General features: G+C 51.3%; 1 protein-coding gene across 1 annotated transcript; it reads right to left on the minus strand.

Moving 5' to 3' along the window:
- Positions 1-1,805: 1,805 nt before the first annotated feature.
- On the minus strand, positions 1,806-23,375 carry LOC119978026 (pepsin A-like). Its single transcript, XM_038819352.1, has 9 exons — positions 23,302-23,375; positions 23,040-23,202; positions 19,036-19,153; positions 16,529-16,647; positions 15,400-15,599; positions 9,097-9,216; positions 3,756-3,900; positions 2,937-3,035; positions 1,806-2,791 (listed from the first exon to the last, which is right to left on the minus strand). The coding sequence occupies exons 1-9, from the start codon at positions 23,355-23,357 to the stop codon at positions 2,645-2,647; spliced, it is 1,167 nt and encodes a 388-aa protein (XP_038675280.1). The 5' UTR covers positions 23,358-23,375; the 3' UTR covers positions 1,806-2,644.
- Between the last annotated feature and the right edge of the window lie 232 nt (positions 23,376-23,607).

The raw sequence follows: 23,607 nt of genomic DNA on the forward strand, positions 1-23,607 counted from the left end.
CATCGGGCGCTGGCTCCGATTTTCAGCTGACACACTGGGCGGGATTCTCCCATCAGACGGGAGTGTTTTACTCCGGTATCAGCAGCCATTCTCCGACCCACAGGGGGCTAGCACCGCCGCTCCAGCTGCCGGTGTGAACCTGGCGCAGCGGGGGTTCGCGATTGCGCAGTTGGGCTGGCGCCAACTAGCGCATGCGCAGTGGCCTTCTTCCCTGCGCCGGCCCCGATGACAAATGGCGCAGGGCTACGGGAGCCGGCGCAGAGGAAAGGAGGGCATGGGGCAGAGAGGCCGGCCCGCTGATCGGTGGGCCCTCATCGGGGGCCAGGCCACTACAGAGGCTCCCCCCCCCCACCCCCGCGGGGTCAGACCCCTCCCCCCCCCCCCGGCCAATGGTGCTGATTCTCCATTGGCGCGGCGTGGTTGGTACGGCGCTGGTCAGGGTATGCGCTGACTCTCGGCCTGGGCCGGCCTGGGCTGGCGCGACGATTCTCCTGCCGGATGGGCCGAGCAGCCGTCACAAAAAATCTGAGTGCCGCCGGCGCTGTACTAACATCCTCTGACCCGGCGGGACCTCGGCAGTGAAGGGTCCTGAGTTGGACTCCGACCCAGCGGGGGGTCGGAGAACTGTGCCCACGATTCCCCGCTCGATCGTGTTTCCTGATTTTGGTGCCGGCTGACGGCGAATCCCTTGGTCTTTAGAGCCAGCGTTCCATCCTGGGACCTTTTCGCTCAGTTATAGCGTCAACTAGGACCGTAACACGAGTGGAGTGAAGGTCACTGGGTGCACACTACTTGTGTGTTGATGTGAGTCAGGGCAGTTTAGTTAGCCACTTACCAGGCAATTAGATCTGGAGGGAGAACATGTTTCCGCCAAGCTGCCTTTTTGATGAGTGTTTATGATATGGAAATGTGGCTCCCGCCAAGAATCAGCTGGAATGTCAACGTACCATTGACCCGCCATGAGAGTATGCGGGATGGTGGTGGGGGTGGTGGTAGAGTTCCAACATCTATCTCCGCCATGCCGCCAAATTGTGTGCCCCAGTGTGCCACAGTACGGCCACTGGAGGGACTGAAAAACTCCGCCCCTTATCAAACGTTTAATACCATATTATCCCTGAGACCATTTGAAGATTCAGGTTGGGTCCACTGAAATACAATCTATTCTAGCAATGAATCAACGGGAGCTTCGATTGGAATTATTTAGATTCCCCAATTATAGCCCACACTCAACGGCATCAGCCCTGCTCCAAATTTCAGAGAACGCTATTCTGCAATTTGTTCTCGCGTGATCTGCAAAAGCTTTGTCTGCGTTTTACAATTGTTGGGGGCGAGTCCACCAGAGTCCCCATCAATGCAAATGTGAAATGAATGTGGTTCCCTCTGTACACAGACTATGAATTGTTAGGTGAATTGGACGTTCTGAATTCTCCCTCTGTGTATCCGAACATGCGCCGGAGTTTGGCGACTAGGGGCTTTTCACAGTAACTTCATTGCAGTGTTCATGTGAGCCTACTTGTAGCAATAAAGATTGTTATTATGAAAGACACAAGAAACTGAGATTACGTTTCAAGATTCTATTTTATTGAACAGTTTCAGGAAACATTACAAGAAAGACATTCCAAACTATCGAAAACATGGGGCTGGTTTAGCTCACAAGGCTAAATCGCTGGCTTATAAAGCAGACCAAGCAGGCCAGCAGCACGGTTCGATTCCCGTACCAGCCTCCCCGGACAGGCGCCGGAATGTGGCGACTAGGGGCTTTTCACAGTAACTTCATTGAAGCCTACTCGTGACAATAAGCGATTTTCATTTCATTTCATTTCATTTTCAACATCAAATGTAAACGTGTCGTGATCACATTTACATCAAATCAGGTTTGCGCAGAAATGTGCGTGTGTCGCTGGAGTGAATCATTGCACCAAGAATATATCACAGCTGAAAGTCAGAATCGGGAAAAAGCTGAGTAAAGGTGCTTCATAATCAGAGAGGTATTATAATTAGACCATATCAACAGTCTCATTGCCAATCCAGAACCAGTGTTCTTAACTTTTAAAAGTCCACCCTGGCAAGGCAAATTTTCATTTTCATTGGTTTTTTTAAAACTGTAACTTATTGCAACCAGTGCTGTGCACAAACCACAGCCGAGTGGCCAACCTTTGTTTATAGTCATTCAGGAGTTGATGTCTTGGTGTATTCATGGGTGGTGTGGTGATCATATCACTGGGCTAGCAATCTAGGGGCACGGGTTAATGCTTTCGGGACCTGGGACCAAATCCCACCCCAGCTGGTGGAGTTTAAATTCAGAAACAATCTGGAAATGAAAATTAATCTAGGCAAAGGTGCCCATGGAAACCTATGAACCATTGTTGGAAAAACCCATCTGGATCACTAATCCCCCCTCCGCCCCATTTAGATAAGGAAATCTGCCACCCTTTCCTGGTCTGGCTCACCTGCGGCTCCAGACCCATGGCAATGTGGCTGATCCTTACCGTCTGCGCTTGGCTTGCTATACACCCATACCCCACAAACAAATGAAAACAAAGGTATACTACGCTGTGCTTCCACACAACAACTGAGGAACCATCATATCAACCAGAAAATGTGAATCAGGGTGTGCTCTTAGTCGGAAACGTGAAGAGAGATATTAAAGAGCCCGGGCGAAGCCTACACGATTGCTGCCTCTGTCGAAAATGGTGTAATATTCTTTAATCAACACGTCTCCGATAATCCAAAGACTTTCACCACTGACAGCAAATCCACTGGAGCAGTACCGATCGCCCATGTCACTGTGCTGTCAGGAAAAGGAGAGTAATTAATACTGGGGTTCATCTCCTTTAGTCAGCCCCACAGTTGGTTAGTCCCTAAAAAAAAAATCCATTATTTTTTGGGGGGAACTTTAATTGTACCTGGCTCCCTGCGGCTGTCCAGTAACATACCTGCAATGTGTAGGCTTGTGCAGAAAGAGAGAGGTCAATTCCATTGATTGTGAAGACCACGTCGGGCATGCTGTGCAGATTGTTGCAGCTTATGCGGTACTGCGGAGAAATAGAGACAGTCTTCAGTCATCATGTCAGTGTCGGTGGGCAGGATTCTCTGCCTGTTCACGGCAGTCGGAGCCTCCGGACTGCTGCAGCAAATGGGAGATTTGAGTAAGCGCCAAAGTCTAACACGAGCTTTCGGAGCGCAGCATTCACCTGAGGAAGGAGCAGTGCTCCGAAAGCTCGTGTTTGAAACAAACCTGTTGGACTTTAACCTGGTGTTGTAAAGCTTCTTACTGTGCTCACCCCAGTCCAACGCTGGCACCGCCATATCAAACCTCACACAGACAGTGACCCCAGGCTGGGATTCGAACCCAGGTCCTCAGCACCGTAGTCCCAGTGCTAACCACTGTGCCACATGCCGCCCCAATTATAAGTGGGCACAAGGGACCAAGCAGATGATACAAGCTATGTTGCAAAGATGCGAGGGATTTTAAGATACGCCGACTCTTTGCATCAGGTGCCTTTAGCCTTTCAAAGTGGCGACCACCCACCATTACATAATTGATTCACTATTATACTCAGTGTTTAATTTAACCCGCATTTCTGGAGGGATTTTAAGACTTCAAAGATCAACTTATACACTGACAGTGATGTATCTATTTTCACTTTTTAGAAAGCTCGATGTATTGCTGCGTGCTTCATTGTGAGTATATAAATGATACACGTTTAAGACGTTCCTCCAGCACATCCCATCTTGTAACATGCCGTCTCTACCTGGCCTTCGAAAGTTGGAATTGCTCCAATGTGATTATGAATGGTGCTAATGGGTTTGCTCTGACCAACGAGAAGAGAAGTGCCAGTATCAACAATGGCAGGACACCCTCCAATGCAGGCCACAACCTGACCATCGATGGTGACTCTGAGGGGGAAAAATACATCAAGAGTTAGTCAAAGTACCGAAACTGCCTCACGTGTAGGCCGGTTGAACAAAGAATACAAAGTTGCTTTTGCTCACGAGTTGAGACATGCATGATGGGCGCCATTCGCCCAAAAGGGAACAAAGTCTCCTCGTGAGCGCGTTCAGTCGTGTGTTTCCCGGCGCCCGCAGAGCCAAGAAACGCATGGGTATTCAACGCACCTAGGGTTGTGTAAGGGGCCTGAACAGGAAACGCACGACCGAGGCCTCACATAGCCCATTGTGCCCAGTTTTTAAACGCCGTCCCAATCTGCAAGGCTGCCAAAGCGATCCCTGACCTTCCCCAGCCGATCGTGGTATGGGAGGGTCCTCGCCCCTTCCCCCCCCCAACACCCATGCAGGACACCCGCTGGACCGACTCCGATTCTCGGGCTCTGTCCGGAGGATCCGTACTGTTTAACGTGGGAAAAATTGGCGCCGCCCCAGCACCGATCCTCCGACCGGTGAGGGTCCAGCAGCTGTGCCACGTAAAACTCCCAGCCTCCACGACAAAAACGGCCGAGGTATTGCTGAGTCCGTGGCCGTGCATGTGCACGGTGATGACCTGCAAAGGTTGCGCCGTACAACACAGCACCAGCCGTGCGCAGACCAGATAGTACGCCCCTGGACAGCCCCTCGCCACCCTGGGCCAATTCCCCAAGTCCGCCCAGCTCTTGTTGAAGCCCCCTCCCCGGTCAGCAGCATGGCTCCCGCCCGCCTGTGGCAGTGCCAGGCCAGGTTCCTGACCACTGAGACCACACATCCCCCGCACAGTTGGGAACTCGGCCCATCGGAGGCGGAGCATCGGGGGAGGGTCTTCAGGTGACATCCCAAGGCCGCCCCAACGGTGCGCGGCGCGCTCTTCAAGGATGTCACTTTTGAGGGGGCGGAGCAGCCGATCACAGGCACCCGGCCCCGATTCCATCATAAAAAGGGATTCTCCGCCCAATCATCGATTAGGAAATCGGCGTCAGGGAGCGGAGAATCCCGCCCGAAGTATTGACGCCAACACGGCATTTGTGGACATTCACAACAGAAAATCTGCCACCTGACTTCCGGTTGCGGCTATGCGGAGCTAAGCCGCCCGTTCGGCAGCTTCCGCCAGGAACGGACTTTTGGGCTCTTTTTAGGGCCCCCAGCGGTACTTGATCGACGGTTCCTGATGTGGGAAGGTGTCAGCAGCAGATTCCCAGTGTTCTATGGTCTGGACCAGGAGTGAGGCCAGCAAAATAGCGGTGGCAGCGCCTAGGAAAAAGCGGGGGAAGAAAAACAAGATGGCGGGGGGCGGAGGCCTCGAGGAATGGAGGCGGTGGGCGTAGGAGCAGCAGGAGACTCTCCAGCGCTGCTTTCGGGAGCTTAAAGTGGAGCTGCTAGAATCGCTGAAGGCTACCACCGGTAAGCTGCTGGAGACTCAGACAGCCCAGGGGGTGGAGATCCGGGAGCTCCGACAACAAGCCTCCGAAAGAGAGGATGAGGCCTCGGCCCTTGCAGTAAAGGTGGAGATGCACGAGGCGCTCCATAAGAAGTGGCAGGAGCGGTTCGAGGAGATGGAGAACCGGTCGAGGCGGAAAAACTTGTGGATCCTGGGCCTCACAGAGGGGCTGGAGGGGTCAGACCTGGGGGCCTATGTGGTCGTCTTGCTGAACTCGCTGATGGGAGCTGGGTCCTTCCAGGGGCCCCTGGAGCTGGAGGGGGCTCACAGAATACTGGCCAGGAGGCACAAGCCGAATGAGGCGCCACGGGCAATGCTGGTGCGGTTCCACCGGTTCGTTGACCGAGAGTGCGTGCTTACGTGGGCCAAGAAGGAGCGGAGCAGCAAGTGGGAGAACACGGTGGTGCGGATCTACCAGGACTGGAGTGCGGACGTGGCTAAACGGAGGGCCGGGTACAACCGGACGAAGGCGGTGCTCCACAGAAAGAGTGTGAAGTTTTGCATGTTACAGCCAGCACGTTTGTGGGTCACCTACATGGACCGTCACTTTTATTTTGAGTCCCCGGAGGAGGTATGGGCCTTTGTGCAGGCCGAGAAGTTTGACTCTAACTGAGGGTCGGGGGTTTGTATGTAACTGTGTTCATTTTTGGTGGGGGGGGTTCTCTGTTTTATGCTGGTTGTGTGTTGTTTCTAGGGCGTGTGGGGCGCTGTCTTTTTGGGTGGGTTTGGTGGATGGGCTCGAGTCGGGGGGTAGACGGAGTGTGAGGAGCTGGTGGTGGGGGCCGACAAAGGGGAGCTACGCTAGAGGAGGCGGGGTCAGGCAGGGGGAGAAGCGCGGGCTTTTCTTTGGTTTCCCGCGCTGAGGGTGGATGGGGGCGGGGTCGGAGCTGAGAAGCGCGGGCTTTTGTTCCCCTCCGAGAGCGGGAGGGGGAAGAGGAGGGTCTGCTGATGGGCATGGGGGAGGAGAAGTAGCCCCACGTTGGGAGGGGTCGGAGGTGTGGCGGGAGTCGCCGGGGTCAGCAGAAGTTAGCTGGCTCACGGGAGAGCTATGGAGGGAGTAACGCGGCTGGGGGGTCCTAGCCTGGGGAGGGGGGAAAGAGAGAATGGGGGGGGGGTACCGGGTTGCTGCTGAAATGGCCAGGAAGGAGCTGGAGTATGCAGGGGGGGCCGGGGTGGGGTTTTGCCGCCGTGGGGAATGGGTCGAACGAAGGGGGGGTGGCCTGGGGCGGGCAGGGGATGGGTTATGGCTAGTCGGCAGGGGAGGGGGCAGGGAGCCCTCTGATCCGGCTGATAACTTGGAATGTGAGGGGGCTGAATGGGCCGGTCAAGAGGGCCCTGGTGTTTACGCACCTGAAGGGGCTGACAGCGGACGTGGCTCTGCTCCAGGAGACGCACCTGAAGGGGCTAACAGCGGACGTGGCTATGCTCCAGGAGACGCACCTGAAGGGGCTGAAGGCGGACGTGGCTCTGCTCCAGGAGATGCACCTGAAGGTGGCGGACCAGGTTAGACTGAGGAAGGGATGGGTGGGCCAGGTGTTTCATTCAGGGCTGGATGCAAAGAGCTGGGGGGCGGCGATCCTGGTGGGGAAGAATGTGCGTTTGAGGCGTCAAAGGTGGTGGCTGACAGTGGCGGGAGGTATGTGATGGTGACCGGCAAGCTGCAGGGGGAGCAGGTGGTGCTGGTAAATGTCTATGCCCCGAACTGGGACGATGCGGGTTTTATGCGGCGCATGTTGGGCCGCATTCCGGATCTGGAGATCCGGGCCAGATATTTGGGGGGGGGGGGGGGGGGGGGGAGTTTAATACAGTGCTGGATCCCTGTGATGAACGGTATTAATAACTGCCGTAAACAGTACCTGACCTTTAATACCTTGCCCCTTTAAAAGGCTTGGAACCCTGGGGGACTCTGCCTCTGGCTACGCCCCCAGGAAACAGTATATAGGATAAGGCTCCATGTTGCGAGCACACTTCTCTCGAATGCTGTCCTGTTCTCTGTATATTAAAGCCTTTGATTACTGACCTCGCTCTCGCGTCGTAATTGAGAGTGCCTCAATCCCCCATTGGATCGATCCATGTCCAGGACAGGCAGGAGGCCCGCGGCGGCTAAGGTATTGAGGGGGCTTATAGACCATACGGGAGGGGTGGATCCTTGGAGGTTCGCGAGGCTGAGGGCCAGGGAATATTCATTTTTCTCCCACGTGCATAAAGTGTATTCCCGGATCGATTTTTTAATTCTGAGCAGGGGGCTGATTTCGAGGGTGGAGGATGCAGAGTATTCGGCCATAGTTATTTCGGATCATGCCCCTTACTGGGTGGACCTTGAGCTGGGGGAGGAGAGGGACCAGCGCCCGCTCTGGCGCCTGGAGGTGGGGCTGCTGGGGGATGAGGAGGTGGATGGGCGGGTTCGGGGGTGTATCAAGAGGTACTTAGAGACTAATGATAATGGGGAGGTCCGAGTGGGGACGGTTTGGGAGGCATTGAGGCGGTGATTAGAGGAGAGTTGATTTCCATCAAGCCTATAGGGAGAGGGGAGGGCAAAGAGAGAGGGAGAGGTTGGTGGGGGAGATGGTGAGGGTGGACAGGAGATACGCGGAGGCTCCGGAGGAGGGATTGCTGGGTAAGCGGCGTAATCTTCAGGCCAAGTTCGACTTGCTGACCACCAGAAAGGCAAAAGCTCAGTGGAGGAAGGCACAGGGAGCGGTGTACGAATATGGGGAGAAGGCGAGTAGGATGCTGGCGCATCAGCTCCGTAAGCGGGACGTGGCCAGGGAGATTGGTGGAGTGACAGATAGGGGAGGAAATATGGTGCGAAGGGGGGGGTGGACATTAATGTGGTCTTCTGGGACTTTTATGGGGAATTGTACCGGTCTGAACCCCCGGTGGAGGGGGAGGGAATGGGGCGCTTTTTGGACAAGCTGAGATCTCCGAAGGTGGAGGAGGGGCAGGTGGAGGGGCTGGGGGGCGCCGATTGAGCTGGAGGAGCTGGTCACTGGGATAGGCAGCATGCAGTCGGGGAAGGCGCCGGGGCCGGATGGGTTTCCGGTCGAATATTATAAAATGTACGCAGACCTGCTGGGCCCCCTGCTTGTTAGGACCTTTAACGAGGCAAGGGAGGGAGGGAGGGGGGGGGGGCTTCCGTTCCCCCTTCTCTCACCCTCAGCAGTTATGACGCCGGTGTCATGGTTTTTTTTAGAGCAGAAGTGAACCGCGCCCACGGGAACTCGGCCCATCGGAGATGGAGAATCGGGAGGCCCCGGAGAATACCGGGCCGGGCCCACTAATGATATGCAAACGGCTTTTTACTGTACGTGCATTCCGGACCACATTGACGCCGTTGTCGAGATGATAGAAAATTGCGATTTGGCGTCAAATCGGCACCTGCCGTGTTTTTGGCGTCAGAAGCCATTTTCCGCCCAATGGCCTTTCCCGATTTCGGCATTGGCCGATGGAGAATCCCACCCATTATGTTTGAGCCCAGGTCCTTTGTCTTATTGTGTGAACAGGAGTTAAACAGAGTTGCCACAACCAAGGGAATTGTCAGGTGGTTACTATTGATACAAGCGTCAAGTAAAATATATCTGCTAATATTCCTAGAATTGGAATAAAACATTGATTATAAAACTGAAATAATGCAAATTTAGGTATCTGCAGTAACTATAAAAGCCTGCAGTTTTAGCACGCTGTCTCAATAGAAGCGGAGGCTGCATTGTAGGTGGTTAATCACTAACTTGTCAATGAGGATTTGCCAGAAGCCACTTTGAGCTACAGGGACCCAGTTAATTGGACCTGTGTAGTAATTTGAATCAATTCCTCCAAAAATAATTTCGCTTCCATATTGCCCACCAAGCCTGTAATACAAAAGAGAACTTTTTTATTAAAAAGCTCAGAGGAAAGGAAATAATCTCATTAACATTTGTCACAATAGAAGTTCAGCAGTTGGTGATGTGGCTGCCTATCTCAATCATCTTTCTTTCAAAATCCGCCACTAAAAGTCATCGATTGCAATATTGCCACATGTACTCCTGCTAACTCCTCCCATCAAATAAGACGTTACCCGTTCAAATTTATCAATAATGGATTATAAATAGATTTTCCAGAATTTAAGGCGGGCTCAGATGGATTCTAATTTCAATCCCAAATTGGGCAGATAGGGCCAAAGAAGATATTATGAGTGCGATTTAACACCCAAAACACAGAATGCCAATTTGGGCAGGTGTAGCGGGGTGTTTATTGGGACCTGCTGCCCCGAGAACAACCCCGGTCTCGGTGAGGAATGCCCCACCGATCTGCAATTGCCTCAATTCCCGCACTGCCGACCTGTGCTGAGCTGTGTCAGTGCCAAAAGATATTGGGGCGCCATTTTTAAATACCACCCTGATCTTTTGACCCCCCCCCCCCCCCTCGAACTCCCCACCGCGGCCTCCGGACCTTCCTCCAAACACCCCAACTTACTTCGTAGAGCTGCCCCTCACCCCACCCCTTAAGGGCAGGTGGGCTCCCAGGCCCAATCCCTGGCACGGCGCACTGGTGCCTTGGCACTGCCATCATGGGAACCTGGCAGTGCCCCATCCAGCCTGGCAGCGCAACCCAGGCACACTGGTACTGCCATGGTGCCTGTGTGACACTACAAGGGTGCCTGTGTGACACTGCCAGGGTGCCTGGGTGGCACTGCCAGGGCGCTGGGTGGCATTGCCATGCAGACTGGGTGGCACTGCTGATGTGCTGGACTGGCAGTCCCAAGATGCCCAGGGTTCAGCGGGCGCACCAGGGTACTACCCTCCCCAGAGCCCAACCACCTGGGGACCTTCGATGGCCTGGGTGACCCCACCCCAGGTGCCATTACGCTTGGTCCATGTTTGTGTGGACCAGTGTTAGACGGCGCCATGGTGGGGTCTCCCAGACGCGGAGTGCTCGTTCCTGGGCCTCGGGAGAATCGGAGCCGACAGTTTTAATAGCTCACTAAAATACGTAACTCTGTTCCCACCCTTACCAGGCATCCTGAGCATCAAATATCTCCCGAGAGGCCTCGCAACGAGTCGGGCACGACGAGGACATTTGATCACGCACTCAAAATTCGAAAACAAAGATTATTGAAGGAAAACACTTGCATTAATATCGTGCTTTACATAGTAACCCAAGAGTTTCTCAACTTATTGTTATGGTGGGCAGTTATGTACTTGTTTCAAAGATAAATTTAAAAACCTTGAATTAATTTAAAAAGTAAACTAAAGATCGATACGGCTGCAATCTAGCAGACAGATTTGTCGATCAGAATGTGTTTATCTTTTGAGAGGGCGGAAGACAATCAATTTAATTATGGCTCACTGTGCTCTCATTTTGGAGATAACAAAGTTGTTCAACAACTTACTGTAAGAATGTAAACTCCACCCTGGCCAGAAAAAGAGCTAACGGCACGGGTGGAAGAAACTTTTGGATCATTAATTGGGATGGCCACTTTCTTTATTTGGAACATAATTTGCCAGTTTGATACGACTGCCATCGATGACGGCCTGCCAAACGTATCGAAGGGCAGAGGAAGCTGCCGAGAGACAGAATCAATCAGAAACATCCTGAGAGAGACACCTTGTGACCGATTCAGAGCAGCTGACAGTGACTGGCAGCTTCAGTTAGAGATAGGAGTTGTCGGACTGCTATAATTAACCAGCCTACTGTGGGAAACCACTGTGTACACCTGTATTAGGGGATGTAAGGTAGGACCTTGTACTACAGGTTCTCCGGTAGCCCCTGCCGGCTGGCTCCACCCACTAGGAGGTGGGAGGGGGCTGTTTAGCACACTGGGCTAAATCGCTGGCTTTGAAAGCAGACCAAGCAGGTCAGCAGCACGGTTCGATTCCCATAACAGCCTCCCCGAACAGCCGCCGTAATGTGGCGACTAGGGGCTTTTCACAGTAACTTCATTTGAAGCCTACTCATGACAATAAGCAATTTTCATTTCATTTCATAAATATGCGTGTCCTCCATTGATCTGCCATTTCGCCAGCTGCAGCAGGAGGCCACGCATCTGACTGCAATAAAGCCACAATTGTACCCAATCTGAGTCCATCTGCAATTGATCGTGCATCAATTTATTGCAGTCAGATTTTCAACAACATGGATATCAGAATCAAACTAGATCGTCTGCCGCTGGATCTGCACTGGCCTAAAGCCAGAAAGGACTTTAATCACTGGCTAGCTTGTTTTGAGGCTTACATCAATGCAGCGACCCCCACGCCGACGGATGCTCAGAAGATACAGGTCTTGTATTCAAGGTTGAGTTCAAGCGTGTTCCCACTGATCCAGGACGCCCCGGGTTACGCGGAAGCCATGGCACTCCTAAAAGAAAACTACGCGCGGAAAGCGAACACGATCTTCGCCAGGCACGTACTCGCCACTCGCTCTCAACTCCCTGGTGAGTCCATCGAAGACTTCTGCCGGGCCCTAATCCCACTCGTCCGGGACTGTGACTGCCAGGCCGTCACAGCCACCGAACATTCTAATCTCCTCATGCGCGATGCATTCGTAACGGGGATTGCGTCGGACTCCATCTGACAACGACTGCTGGAAGGGGCCACGCCCGACCTAGCAGAGACAAAAGCTTTAGCACTCTCAATGACGGTCGCATTCCGTAATATTCAGGCCTACCTCCCTCGGCGCACAGCCCACCCCTCCTATCCCTCCTGGACCCCGCAAACAACTCCCCCAGCTGGGGCCATGCCTAGCCAATACACCTGCGCCGCACGCCAGTCCGCGCAACCCGGGGGTCCCCGCTGCTACATCTGCGGCCAACAGAAGCACCCATGCCAACGCTGCCAGCCCACGCCGCCACTTGCAAGTCCTGTAGCACAAAGGGCCACTTCGCAGCAGTGTGCCAGGCCTGCGCAGTCACCGCTATTGCCCCCTTCCAAACGCACAGTGGGCGCCGCCATCTTCTCCTCCCGGGGCCACGTGTGGCTAGTGGGCGCCGCCATCTCCTCCCCCTCAGTCCACATGTGGCCCATGGGCGTTGTCCAGCGCCACAAACGTGCGTCCCATGGGTGCCGCAATCTTGTCCCACCCCCGCAATGTGCGCCCCATGGGCGACGCCGTTCTGTTCCCCACAGGACCTCCGGACACCGCCATCTTGTCTTCTCCACGGGGCTGGAGACGCCAACTACATCCCGCGATCTGGGACGCCGACGCTCGGCCTCCGAAACCTCCGACGACCACCCGCAGCTCACTTCCATGATGCTGGACCAGTCTCATCCACACAACATGGTCACCGCTTCGACAACGGTGAAAATCAACGGCCACGTGACCTCTTGCCTGCTGGAGTCCGGGAGCACCGAAAGCTTCATACACCCGGACATAGTGAACCTCGCGGTTCACCCCGCCAATCAATGGATCTCCCTGGCCTCCGGATCCCACTCTGTCCCGATCCGAGGATTCTGTACGGTCACTGTCACAGTCCAGGGCGTAGAATTCAGCGGTTTCCGTCTCTACGTCCTCCCCAACCTCTTGCTGCACTATTGCTGGGCCTGGATTTCCAGTGCAATCTCCAGAGCCTCACCCTCAGATATGGCGGGCCCCTACCTCCACTCACTGTTTGCAGCCTAGCGACCCTCAAGGTTGACCCCCCCCCCCCCCCTTTGCCAATCTAACTTCGGATTGCAAACCCGTTGCCACCAGGACAGTACAGCGCCCAGGGCAAGGGCTTCATCAGGTCCGAGGTCCAGCGGCTCACAGCTCCAGGACCGGTCCTGCTCCGTAGGCACGTCCGACTCCACAAGGCGGACCCCTTGGTGGACAGGGTACACTTGCTCCATGCCGACCCCCTGTATGTCTACGTGGAGTTCCCCGACGGCCGCCAAGATACTGTCTCCCTCAGAGACCTGGCACTGTCAGGTTCCAACCAAACACACTTCCCCACCCAGGCGCCACCCTCCCTTTCACCGGCGCTACCAACATTAACCCCACCAGTTCCATCCCTCCTTCCCCTGCCCACGCAAGAGGACGAAGAATATTCCGGCACGCTCCCGGGGTCATCCGACTACTGGCCAGCACCAACACTGCCAGCACCAACGTCAGTGACACCAGCACCGCCAGCACCGACATCGCCGCCACCGTTACGTCGCTCCCAGCGAATTGTCAAAGCACCGGATCGACTGAACCTCTGACGGGCACTGGACCGTCAAAATGGACATTTTTTGCCTTCCCCACTCATTTTATAAGACACTGTGCATAACATTGTATATAGGTCCACACCACCCCCGCCGGACTCATTTTTAACAGGGGGTGAATGTGGTGAACCACTGTGTACACCTGTATTAGGGGATGTAAGGTAGGACCTGTACTACAGGTTCGCCGGTAGCCCCTGCTGGCTGGCTCCACCCACTAGGAGCTGTATAAATATGTGTGTCCTCCATTGATCAGCCATTTTGCCAGCTGCAGTAGGAGGCCACGCATCTGACTGCAATAAAGCCACAGTTGTACCCAATCTGAGTCTTTGTGCAATTGATCGTGCATCACCTACCAAGGGCCATCCCACAATATTGTAAAAGCAAAACAAGGGGACCACTCTCTATCTTTATCCTGTGCTAGCTAGAGTTCAGTCACTCTGTGCAAAAATATTCATCATGGGCAAAGAACAATGAACAAAGAAAAGTGCAGCACAGGAACAGGCCCTTCGGCCCTCCAAGCCTGCAGCGACCATGCTGCCCGTCTGAACTAACACTTTCTACACTTCCAGGGTCCATATCACTCTATTCCCATCCTATTCATGTATTTGTCAAGATGCCCCTATCGTCCCTGCTTCCACCACCTCCTCGGGCAGCGAGTTCCAGGCACCCACTACCCTCTGTGTAAAAAAATAAATTTCCTTTGCACATCTCCTGTACACTTTGCCCTTCGCACCTCAAACCTATGTCTTTCAGCAATTGACTCTTCCACCCTGGGAAAACATTTCTGACTATCAACTCTGTCCATCCCCCTCATAATTTTGTAGACTTGTCTCAGGTCGCCCCTCAACCTCTGTTGTTCCAGTGAGAACAAACCGAGTCTATCCAACCGCTCCTCATAGCTAATGCCCTCCATACCAGACAACATCCTGGTAAACCTCTTCTGCACCCTCTCTAAAGCCTCCACATCCTTCTGGTAATGTGGCGACCAGAATTGAACACTATAGTCCAAGTGTGACCTAACTAAGGTTCTATAAAGCTGCAGCCGACTTGCCAATTTTTATACTCAATGCTCCGGCCAATGAAGGTAAGCATGTCGTATGCCTTCTTGACTACCTTATCCATGTGCGTTGCCACTTTCAGTGACCTGTGGACCTATATGCCTAGATGCCTCTGCTGTCAATACTCTTAAGGGTTCTGCCATTGATTGTCTAGTTCCCACCAGTATTAGACCTTCCAAAATGCATTACCTCACATTTGTCCGGATTAAACTCCATCTGCCATCTCTCCGCCCAAGAATCCAATCAATCTATATCCTGCTGTATCCTCTGATAGTCCTCATCGCTATCCGTAATTCCACCAACCTTTGTGTCGTCCGCAAAACTTCCTAATCAGACCAGTTACATTTTCCTTCAAATCAATTTCCTCTAACTTTGAGGAAACACTGCAAAACTGTCCATGATTCAACTAATGCATCTGAAGTGTGTATATAATGTTGCGGCACAGATAAATGTGACAGACAGTTTGTACAGCGGAGTCCCAACCTATAAGCCGAGGGACAGGGTAGAAAGATACCACCCGCTAGGCAAATAGGCAGAGTGTCAGCCCAATGTCTAAGCAGAAGGACTCTACCATTGACAACGTGGTAAGCCCTTATTGCTGCAGAGTGTCTTCAACACTAAGATGCTTCCCCGGTGCCACCCTGAAATATTGACTTGCACTGTGCACTTAAGATCTGCATTAGGCTTGAACCTATGACACAGAGGCAAGAGTGTGGACAACTGAGGCAAAATGGCTTTTTTAGAGGAGGAAAGCAAAAAAACAGATGGTTCATTCAGGGCAATAAGGCGCAGTGAGAAATACGCAAAAGAGCTTTACCTTGTTATGTACACAGAGAAGAGGGGCTCATCCAACAGGTTCTGAGCTTGCAGGTTATCAAATACAGGTGTGGCACTTGAGGCTGTAGGAGATGGAAAGCCCAAGCCCAGAATTCCATCAAACTTAGCAAAACCTAATAACTTGCCAGATTCGGTCAAACTTAAACCAAATTCTTGACCGGAGATAACAAGATCTTCAATCTATAAAAATGACAAATCAATGATTTTAATTTTAAGACGTCAGCTTGCAGTTCAAAACATTCTCTGCCCCATCATCATAACACATCCTCTAACGCATTGGCTTGGGTGTATTTAACGGAGGCGACAGAGGTCTTGTCCGCCATATGGAGAAGCCTCTTTTACCACATGCCAGTCAGGCACATAACTGGACAATGGAGAGCAGTCCCTGGACCCCAGAAATACTACCCACCAAAAACTGCTGGCCAATCAGAGGCAGGCAGCACTTTTGACTGGTGGCGCATCTAGGGAGGCGGTGACTGTTACTGGTACGACACCCAATCAAGGCCCAGGATCATTGCCGGACCCCAGGCCACAGGTTAACAATGGTAGGAGGGGAGTCGGGAGGGGGGGGGGGGGGGGGGTTGGGAGAATGGGGTGGGGAGGAGGGAAACTAGAAGTAAGGGTAGGGTGTTAGTTTCAGTGCACACAACTGCCCCTTCCCACCCCATTCCCACACCCCAACCCACATGCCACTGCACCCCCGCCCCATCTCCTCCTCCCCACACCTTTGCCAGGCATTGAGTGCCTCGAAGCAAAGTGGCCAACACCCCTAGTCTAGACCCTGTAAGCAACACCGACAGGGTTCGCGTTTTGTGCTCTGCGCATCGCGGGTCCACACCTGCTGCTAAGTTACTACTTGTGAGGGAGGGATGACGCTCTCAAATGACAGGCCCTCCCACCATGGGACTTAACAAGGGCGGAGGGAGGGGTGTGACGTGGTTCCCAGACAGCACTCTCCTGCCTGGTTAGATTCCCCACCACCAGACTCGGCACACCCATCATGTTTGACTCTTAAGGCCTTTGTATCTTTGATTTGAACCTAGAAACACCGAAAGTAACATTACTGGTAAGAACGTTGATCTACTCAATGATGGGTAGAATTTACTTACCGTGACAGTGTCGTTTCCCATTATTCCAGTTACACTGCCTGTGCCATACTGGATAGACACATATTCACTGGATGAATCAAATGTTGAGGACCTGCTTGGGTTGAATCTGCGATGTGATACTGCAAAGAAGCAGTCCTTCTATTAAACTGATGAAAAGGTTCCAACATTTGGCCTAATCCTGGATCAAACACATGTGCCGAATGCCTTAATAGAGGAGAAGAAACTTCTTTTTGCAACCCCAAGCGTTCTTCCCAATTTTCTTTCGCCTTATCCATGTATTAATGATTCCCTTTTCCTTGGAGGAAGAACCTGGGAACGTGATAAGGGCCAGGAATCTTCATGGTTGTAAAATGTTTTGGTGTGTTTGCGCGTGTGTTGGGTTCAATGTTGAACTGCTTATGTACTTTCACACATATGGGCCAGAATTTTCACGTGCAGCCGTAGGCCTCACCCAAAAGCATATGATATAATTCCCACAGGAAGTGGTTCATTACCACAGGAAGTAGTTGCTGCTAAATCATTGAATATATTCAAGAGGGGGCAGCACGGTGGCGCAGTGGTACTACTTCAGTCTCACGTCGCCGAGGTCCCAGGTTCGATCCCGGCTCTGGGTCACTGTCCGTGTGGAGTTTGCACATTCTCCCCGTGTCTGCGTGGGTTTCGCCCCCACAACCCAAAGATGTGCAGGGTAGGTGGATTGAACACGCTAAATTGCCCCTTAATTGGAAAAATGAATTGGGTACTCTAAATTTATTTTTTTTTAAATATATTCAAGAGGCGGCTGGATATAGCACTTTGGGCGAATGGGATCAAAGGCTGTGGGGAGAAAGCAGGATTAGGCTATTGAGTTGGATGATCAGCCATGATTGTGATGAATAGCAGAACAGGCTCGAAGGGCCAAAAGGCCTCCTGCTGCCCCTATCTTTTATGGATCTATGAGAGGTTGTCAGGTGCACGTTCTGACATCATCACGTGCAGGTGCAATGTTTCTCTCAGTGGGCACGCACACGTTGGAAGTGTGTCTGCTGACAGTCAAGTGGGCAACTCAGGCGCCCATTGGCCAGGCGACGTTTACATTTTAGCTTCACGGGGCAGAGGAACTGTCCGGGCTGAAATAAAATATAAAAGGTGTCTGGGGACTGAGGTTTGTGCTTGAATGTGTTTCCTGGACACCCTGCCTGTATGGCTTTCCCATCACATGTATTTTCCACAGATCAGCTGCTCCCTGAGGCAGCTCCTCAGTGACTGTCCCCCTGAGGGAGATCATGAGGAGCGTCCGCTCCCTTCCCGGCCTCCCCAGCATGCGTCAAAGTACTGACCGTGGCCGGGGGGCACGTTTTGTGGCCCGCTGAAAGTGCACGCTCGACAGGCAAAGCATTCGAGCTCTGAAGAATTTCAACTAGTCACAGCATTTAAGGGGAATGTGCCTCCACTGTAGAATTGTAACTTTATTCAGTCTACTTATGAAGTTTAATGATCATTAAGCATCAGCAACACCCTTCTTTCTGCTTTTTAATCTGCTTTGTTCCATCAAAGTCTGAAATCCCCATTATTTTTGCCTGGAACCATCCTACACAAGAGACAGGGTTGTGTATGTCACATTATACACCTGGACAGATCTCTTTCTGACCAGGTTAAAAATTAGAAGAATGTCAAGAAAACACAGAGAATCGTTGCTCTTTCCAGCTTTCATTTGTACTGAAATAATGAAGGCAGCATATTTAATGTGATAACATTCTGCCCATAATGGTAAAACGTTTGTCATGGGCAGCACGGTGAGCTCAGTATTTTACATACGGTGTTTAAAGCGTGGGAAGGAATTGGGGGAATGGGGAGGGGGGGTAGTCAATCTTTGGGGGCTGCCCATTGCCAATTGCAGTGCAGCCCTCGATAGACTAAACACCCACCCCCTCCTGTCCACTAGTACAGCTCGGACATCCCACTCTACCCTCATCAATCAGCCCCGCAGGACGGTAGCACAGTGGTTAGCACCGTTGCCTCACAGCGCCAGGGTCCCGGGTTCGATTCCCGGCTTGGGTCACTGTCTGTGCGGAGTTCGCACGTTCTCCCCGTGCCTGCGTGGGTTTCCACCGGGTGCTCCACTTTCCTCCCACAAGTCCCGAAAGACGTGCTTGTTAGGTGAATTGGATATTCTGAATTATCCCTCTGTGTACCCGAACAGGCGCCGGAATGTAGCTGTTCACAGTAACTTCATTGCAGTGTTAATGTAAGCCTACTTGTGACAATAATAAAGATTATTATTATTATTATGGCCGCGGGGCTGGGCATTGTGAAGCATGTCAGCTTCAAGCCAAAATCAAAGCTCTGTAAACTTCTCTCCCTACCCAGGGAAAAGCAAGTGGAAGTTTAGGGTTTCACAGAGCACATTATCCAGCTGTGACTGATCTAGAAATATTACCCTCTTCCAATCCTACTTATGGCTGCCCTTAATAATAAGAAGAATCAGGAGGAGAAGCATGTTTAACAGCAGGGTAATATTTACTTACTGCATGGTCTTTGGGAACAGTAAACTGATGGGACCCAAAGGTTGGATGAACCAGTGTCAAAGATGACGGTGAAGGTCTGTGGTGGGCTCCCAATGGTGATTATTCCGAAGTATGACACCTGCCAGTAAGAACAAAGAGACCAAAATACATCAACTGAAAATATACCATCAGTGTAATATGTGTTATTCGGTTCATATTCTGCTACGCCCATCAGAAAAACGTAAATCTCCCTGTCGCTCCTTCTCAAACGACATGGAACAGAAACAGAAGTGTGCAGTTGGTCAAACTGCAAAAACGATGATGGTCAGAATTCAATCAAGCCTTCAATCAAGCAGGTATGATAGTGGGAAGGTGGGGACAATCAGGCAGAGGAGGCAGCATGTAATCAGTGGTTAGCACTGTCGCTTCACAGCTCCAGGGTCCCAGGTTCGATTCCCGGCTTGGGTCACTGTGTCTGTGGAGTCTGCACGTTCTCCCCGTGTCTGCGTGGGTTTCCTCCGGGTGCTCCGGTTTCCTCCCACAAGTCCCGAAAGACGTGGTGTGAGGTGAATTGGACATTCTGAATCCTCTCTCTGTGTACCCGAACAGGCGCCGGAATGTGGCGACTAGGGGCTTTTCACAGTAACTTTATTGCAGTGTTAATGTAAGCCTACTTGTACATAGAATAGAACAGTACAGCACAGAACAGGCCCTTCGGCCCTCGATGTTGTGCCGAGCCATGATCACCCTACTCAAACCCACGTAACCACCCTATACCCGTAACCCAATAACCCTCCCCTTAACCTTACTTTATTAGGACACTACGGGCAATTTAGCATGGCCAATCCACCTAACCCGCACATCTTTGGACTGTGGGAGGAAACCGGAGCACCCGGAGGAAACCCACGCACACACGGAGAGGACGTGCAGACTCCGCACAGACAGTGACCCAGCCGGGAATCGAACCTGGGACCCTGGAGCTGTGAAGCATTTATGCTAACCACCATGCTACCGTGCTGCCCACCAATTGTGATAATTGGTGATAATCACACTTTATTGTGATAATAAAGATTATTATTACGTTATTATAAGGTTCCCATATCAGATTCTGGGCATCAGGAAAACTGCCCTTGATTAAGTTCGGGGCAGCCTGATGCAGGTACCCTGCCCACTGATGGGGCAATGCCAATCAGGCTGATGAAGGAGCCATTTGGCACCAATTATTCCTGAGCCCACTTGAATTCTGGGTGGTTTAGGAATTAATTGACACTAACATGGCTCGCCAATGCTTCCCAAATACTATTCAGGCAAACACTGTCAGGTTTACCTGCATCCTCATTGGAAGGGGTACCAGTTGTCCCGACCCCTCATGAAAACCTCTGTCAAATCCCCTAACTTTGTCTTCTTCAAACGCTGTAACTGAAGTTCCTTACCCCTGGGACATTCTCATAAATCTTTTCCGTACTCTCTCAAAGAACATCACTTCCCTCCTAGAATGTGGTGTTCAGAATTGCACACAAAACTCCAGTTGATGCTGAATCAATCTTTTGTAAAGATCCGTCATCCCTCCCACGCCTTATCCTCTACGCCAGTGTTTTTCAAACTTTTTTCCAGGGACCCATTTTTACCAACCAGCCAACCTTCGGGAGCCAACCCGGCCCACCTTTGCAACCCATGCCAGCCGACCTTCGTGACCCACGCTGGCCGACCTTCGCCACCCACGCTGGTTGACTTCGCGACCCACGCCGGCTGACCTTTGCGACCCACCATTTTCTCTTACCTTGTTCGTCGTTGCAGACAAAAATGGAGGAAATGGTTTTGGGTCCCTTTGGCCCTTTGATCCCTTTGTCCCCCCCCCGATCTTGAACAAAAAAGGCTGCGACCATGTAAAAAAAAATGTGGCCGCACTGCGCATGCATGCCCGATCATCAGTGCGCATGCGCAGTGCGACCAAATTTTAAAAATCTGTTCCTGACCATTTTGAAGGCCGCTCGCAGCCGGCATTATTAAAAGCCGGCTGTTCCGGCCGTTGTGCGCGGATTTGCACGATTGGGAGCGCCACGACTGACGGCTCCGCGACTCTCCCGTCACACGCCCGCCACCCACCCGCGGGTTGCGCCTCTGAGTTCGACAATGCCTGCTCTACGCCTCTATTTATAAAGTCCAGGGTCCTAAATGCCCTTTTAACCAGTTTCTCAACCTGCCCTCTCACCTCCAACAATCTTTGCAAATATAAACCCGGACCCCTCTGCTCCTGAACCCCTTGTGGAATTGTACTCTTTATTTTATATTGCCTCTCCTTGGCCTTTTGACCAAATAGCATCACTTTGCACCTCTCTGCGATAAATTTGATCTGCTACCTGTTCACCTGATACACCAACCTTACTATGTCCCCTTGATGTCTATCAGTATTTCTCTAATGTTCTTACAAGAACTAGGAGCAGGAGTCTGCAATTCACCCCCCCCCCCCCCCCCCCCCCCCCGGAGCCTGCTCCTCCATTCAATATGATCATGGCTGATCTCCTCTCAGTCTCAACTCCACTTGCCTGCCTGTTCTCCATAACCCTCTAACCCATTACTAATTAAAAATCTGTCTATCTCCTCCTTAAATTTACTCCCGGCATCCACTGCACTCTGGGGGAGCGAATTCCACAGATTCAGGACCCTTTGAGATAAGTAGTTTCTCCTAATCTCTCTTTCAAATCTGCTATCCCTTATCCTAAAACGATGACCTCTTATTCGAGATTGTTCCACAAGAGGGAGCATCCGCTCTATGTCTACTTTGTCAATAACCTTGGATCATCTTGGAAACTTCAATTAGATTTCCTCTCATTCTTCTGAACTCGAGAGAGTATCGGCCTAAACCGCTCAATCTCTCATAAAACAAACCCCTCATCTCTGTAATCAATGCAGTGAACCTCCTCTTAATTGCCTCTAATACAACTAAAATTGTGCCCTGCCACACCTCAAGTCTAGGTCATTGATCTGGATTAGGGAAAGCCATGGAGCTAAAGCCGACTCCTCCATATACTTTCCTTCAGTCTGGGGAACAGCCATTCAGCAGTATCTTACTTCCCAGCCGGCCAGGGCTATGCCCATGCTGCGCCTTTCCTTTTTATTCCATGGGGTTTAAATTTGCTGATCACGCAAACTGCACCATGCTCATTACCCTGATCACCCCACACTGTTGGCTCATCAAATAACTCAGCTTAATTTAACATGGTTTATTCTTGGCTAACAAGTCAATTCCGGCTTTCCACAATTTATCAATATTTATCTAAATGACTCCCATCTACAACCTAAGCGAAAAGAGCTGAATCCCATCCATTGACACTTGCTGTGTAAATTATAATAAGTCTACCGCATATAGTCTACAACTGCAGTTCATCGGAGATGAGGAGGAATTTCTTCAGCCAGAGGGTGGTGAATCTGTGGAACTCTTTGCCGCAGAAGGCTGTGGAGGCCAAACACTGAGTGTCTTGAAGACAGAGATAGATAGGTTCTTGATTAATAAGGGGATCAGGGGTTATGAGGAGAAGGCAGGAGAATCGAGATGAGAAAAATATCAGCCATGATTTGAATAGCGGAGCAGACTAGATGGGCAGAGTGGCCTAATTCTGCTCCTATGTCTCATAGTCTTATCTGCGACTAAAGTATAACACCTGACTAGAGTCTGAGAACACACACAAACAGATTCAAAAACAGCTTCTTCCCGCTGTCACCAGACTCCTACACGACCCTCTTACGGACTGATCTGATTAATACTACACTCCTGTATGCTTCACCCGGTGCCGGTGTCTATGTATTTACATTGTGTACATTATGTTGCCTCATTATGTATTTTTTTCATGTGCTAAATGATCTGTTTCAGCTGCTCGCAGAAAAATACTTTTCACTGTACCTCGGTACACATGACAATAAACAAATCCAATCCAGCCCCAAAGAGAAGCTAAATTACAACTGTAGCGTAACGTAAATTAAGAGGTAATTTTCTCTTTTGTTTAGAAAGCTCACAGTTTACATACATCTATGTAGTTAATCATCGGTTCTGCAGTAACCAGGGATTGTGTCAAAAAAGGTCCCCGAAATTTTGAAATGGGATCGTATTTATTAGCGGTCAGGAAGTCTTGCAGCAAGCCTTTCTCCCGAAGAATTTCACGGGCAGATCTACCCTTAAACAAGGGCACCCTGCAAAGAAATAAAGCAAGTTACACATTTAATTAACTTGTTACTATTGCCTGATGACAAATTATTTTTTCCCTCTCTTGCCCTATGATGGTTTCCTACCTGGTGAAACATTGAGAGAGCTGAATGCAAGCGAGGGTGATGATCAGCCACTTCATCTTGCCAGTTGGGTTGGTTCAGAGAGTGTTCAGAACCTAAAGATGTGAGGTCTGAGCTGCAGCATTTATAGCCATTCTGACCAAACCATTCCATTGTCACGAGGACTCAGATACGATCAATCAGAAAGGACATATCAATGCAGTCATGATTTTTTGATCTAAAACTCAACCTCTTTAATTAAGGACAATCTTCAACTTAAGTGGTAACCGATTGGGAACATTAGATTATAACAAAACACATTAAGTGTTG

This window comes from Scyliorhinus canicula, chromosome 15 (assembly GCF_902713615.1).
Source record: "Scyliorhinus canicula chromosome 15, sScyCan1.1, whole genome shotgun sequence".
Classification (NCBI taxonomy): Eukaryota; Metazoa; Chordata; class Chondrichthyes; order Carcharhiniformes; family Scyliorhinidae; genus Scyliorhinus; species Scyliorhinus canicula.

Excerpts from the sequence above, each read along its gene's own strand:
- LOC119978026 (XM_038819352.1), bottom strand. The coding sequence starts at position 23,357 with ATGAAGTGGCTGATCATCACCCTCGCTTGCATTCAGCTCTCTCAATGT. Across the intron at positions 23,203-23,301 it reads CTCTCTCAATGTTTCACCAG|GGTGCCCTTGTTTAAGGGTA; the intron begins GTAGGAAACCAT and ends ATTTCTTTGCAG. Across the intron at positions 3,901-9,096 it reads TGGCAAATCCTCATTGACAA|AGTCACCATCGATGGTCAGG; the intron begins GTTAGTGATTAA and ends TTTCCCCCTCAG.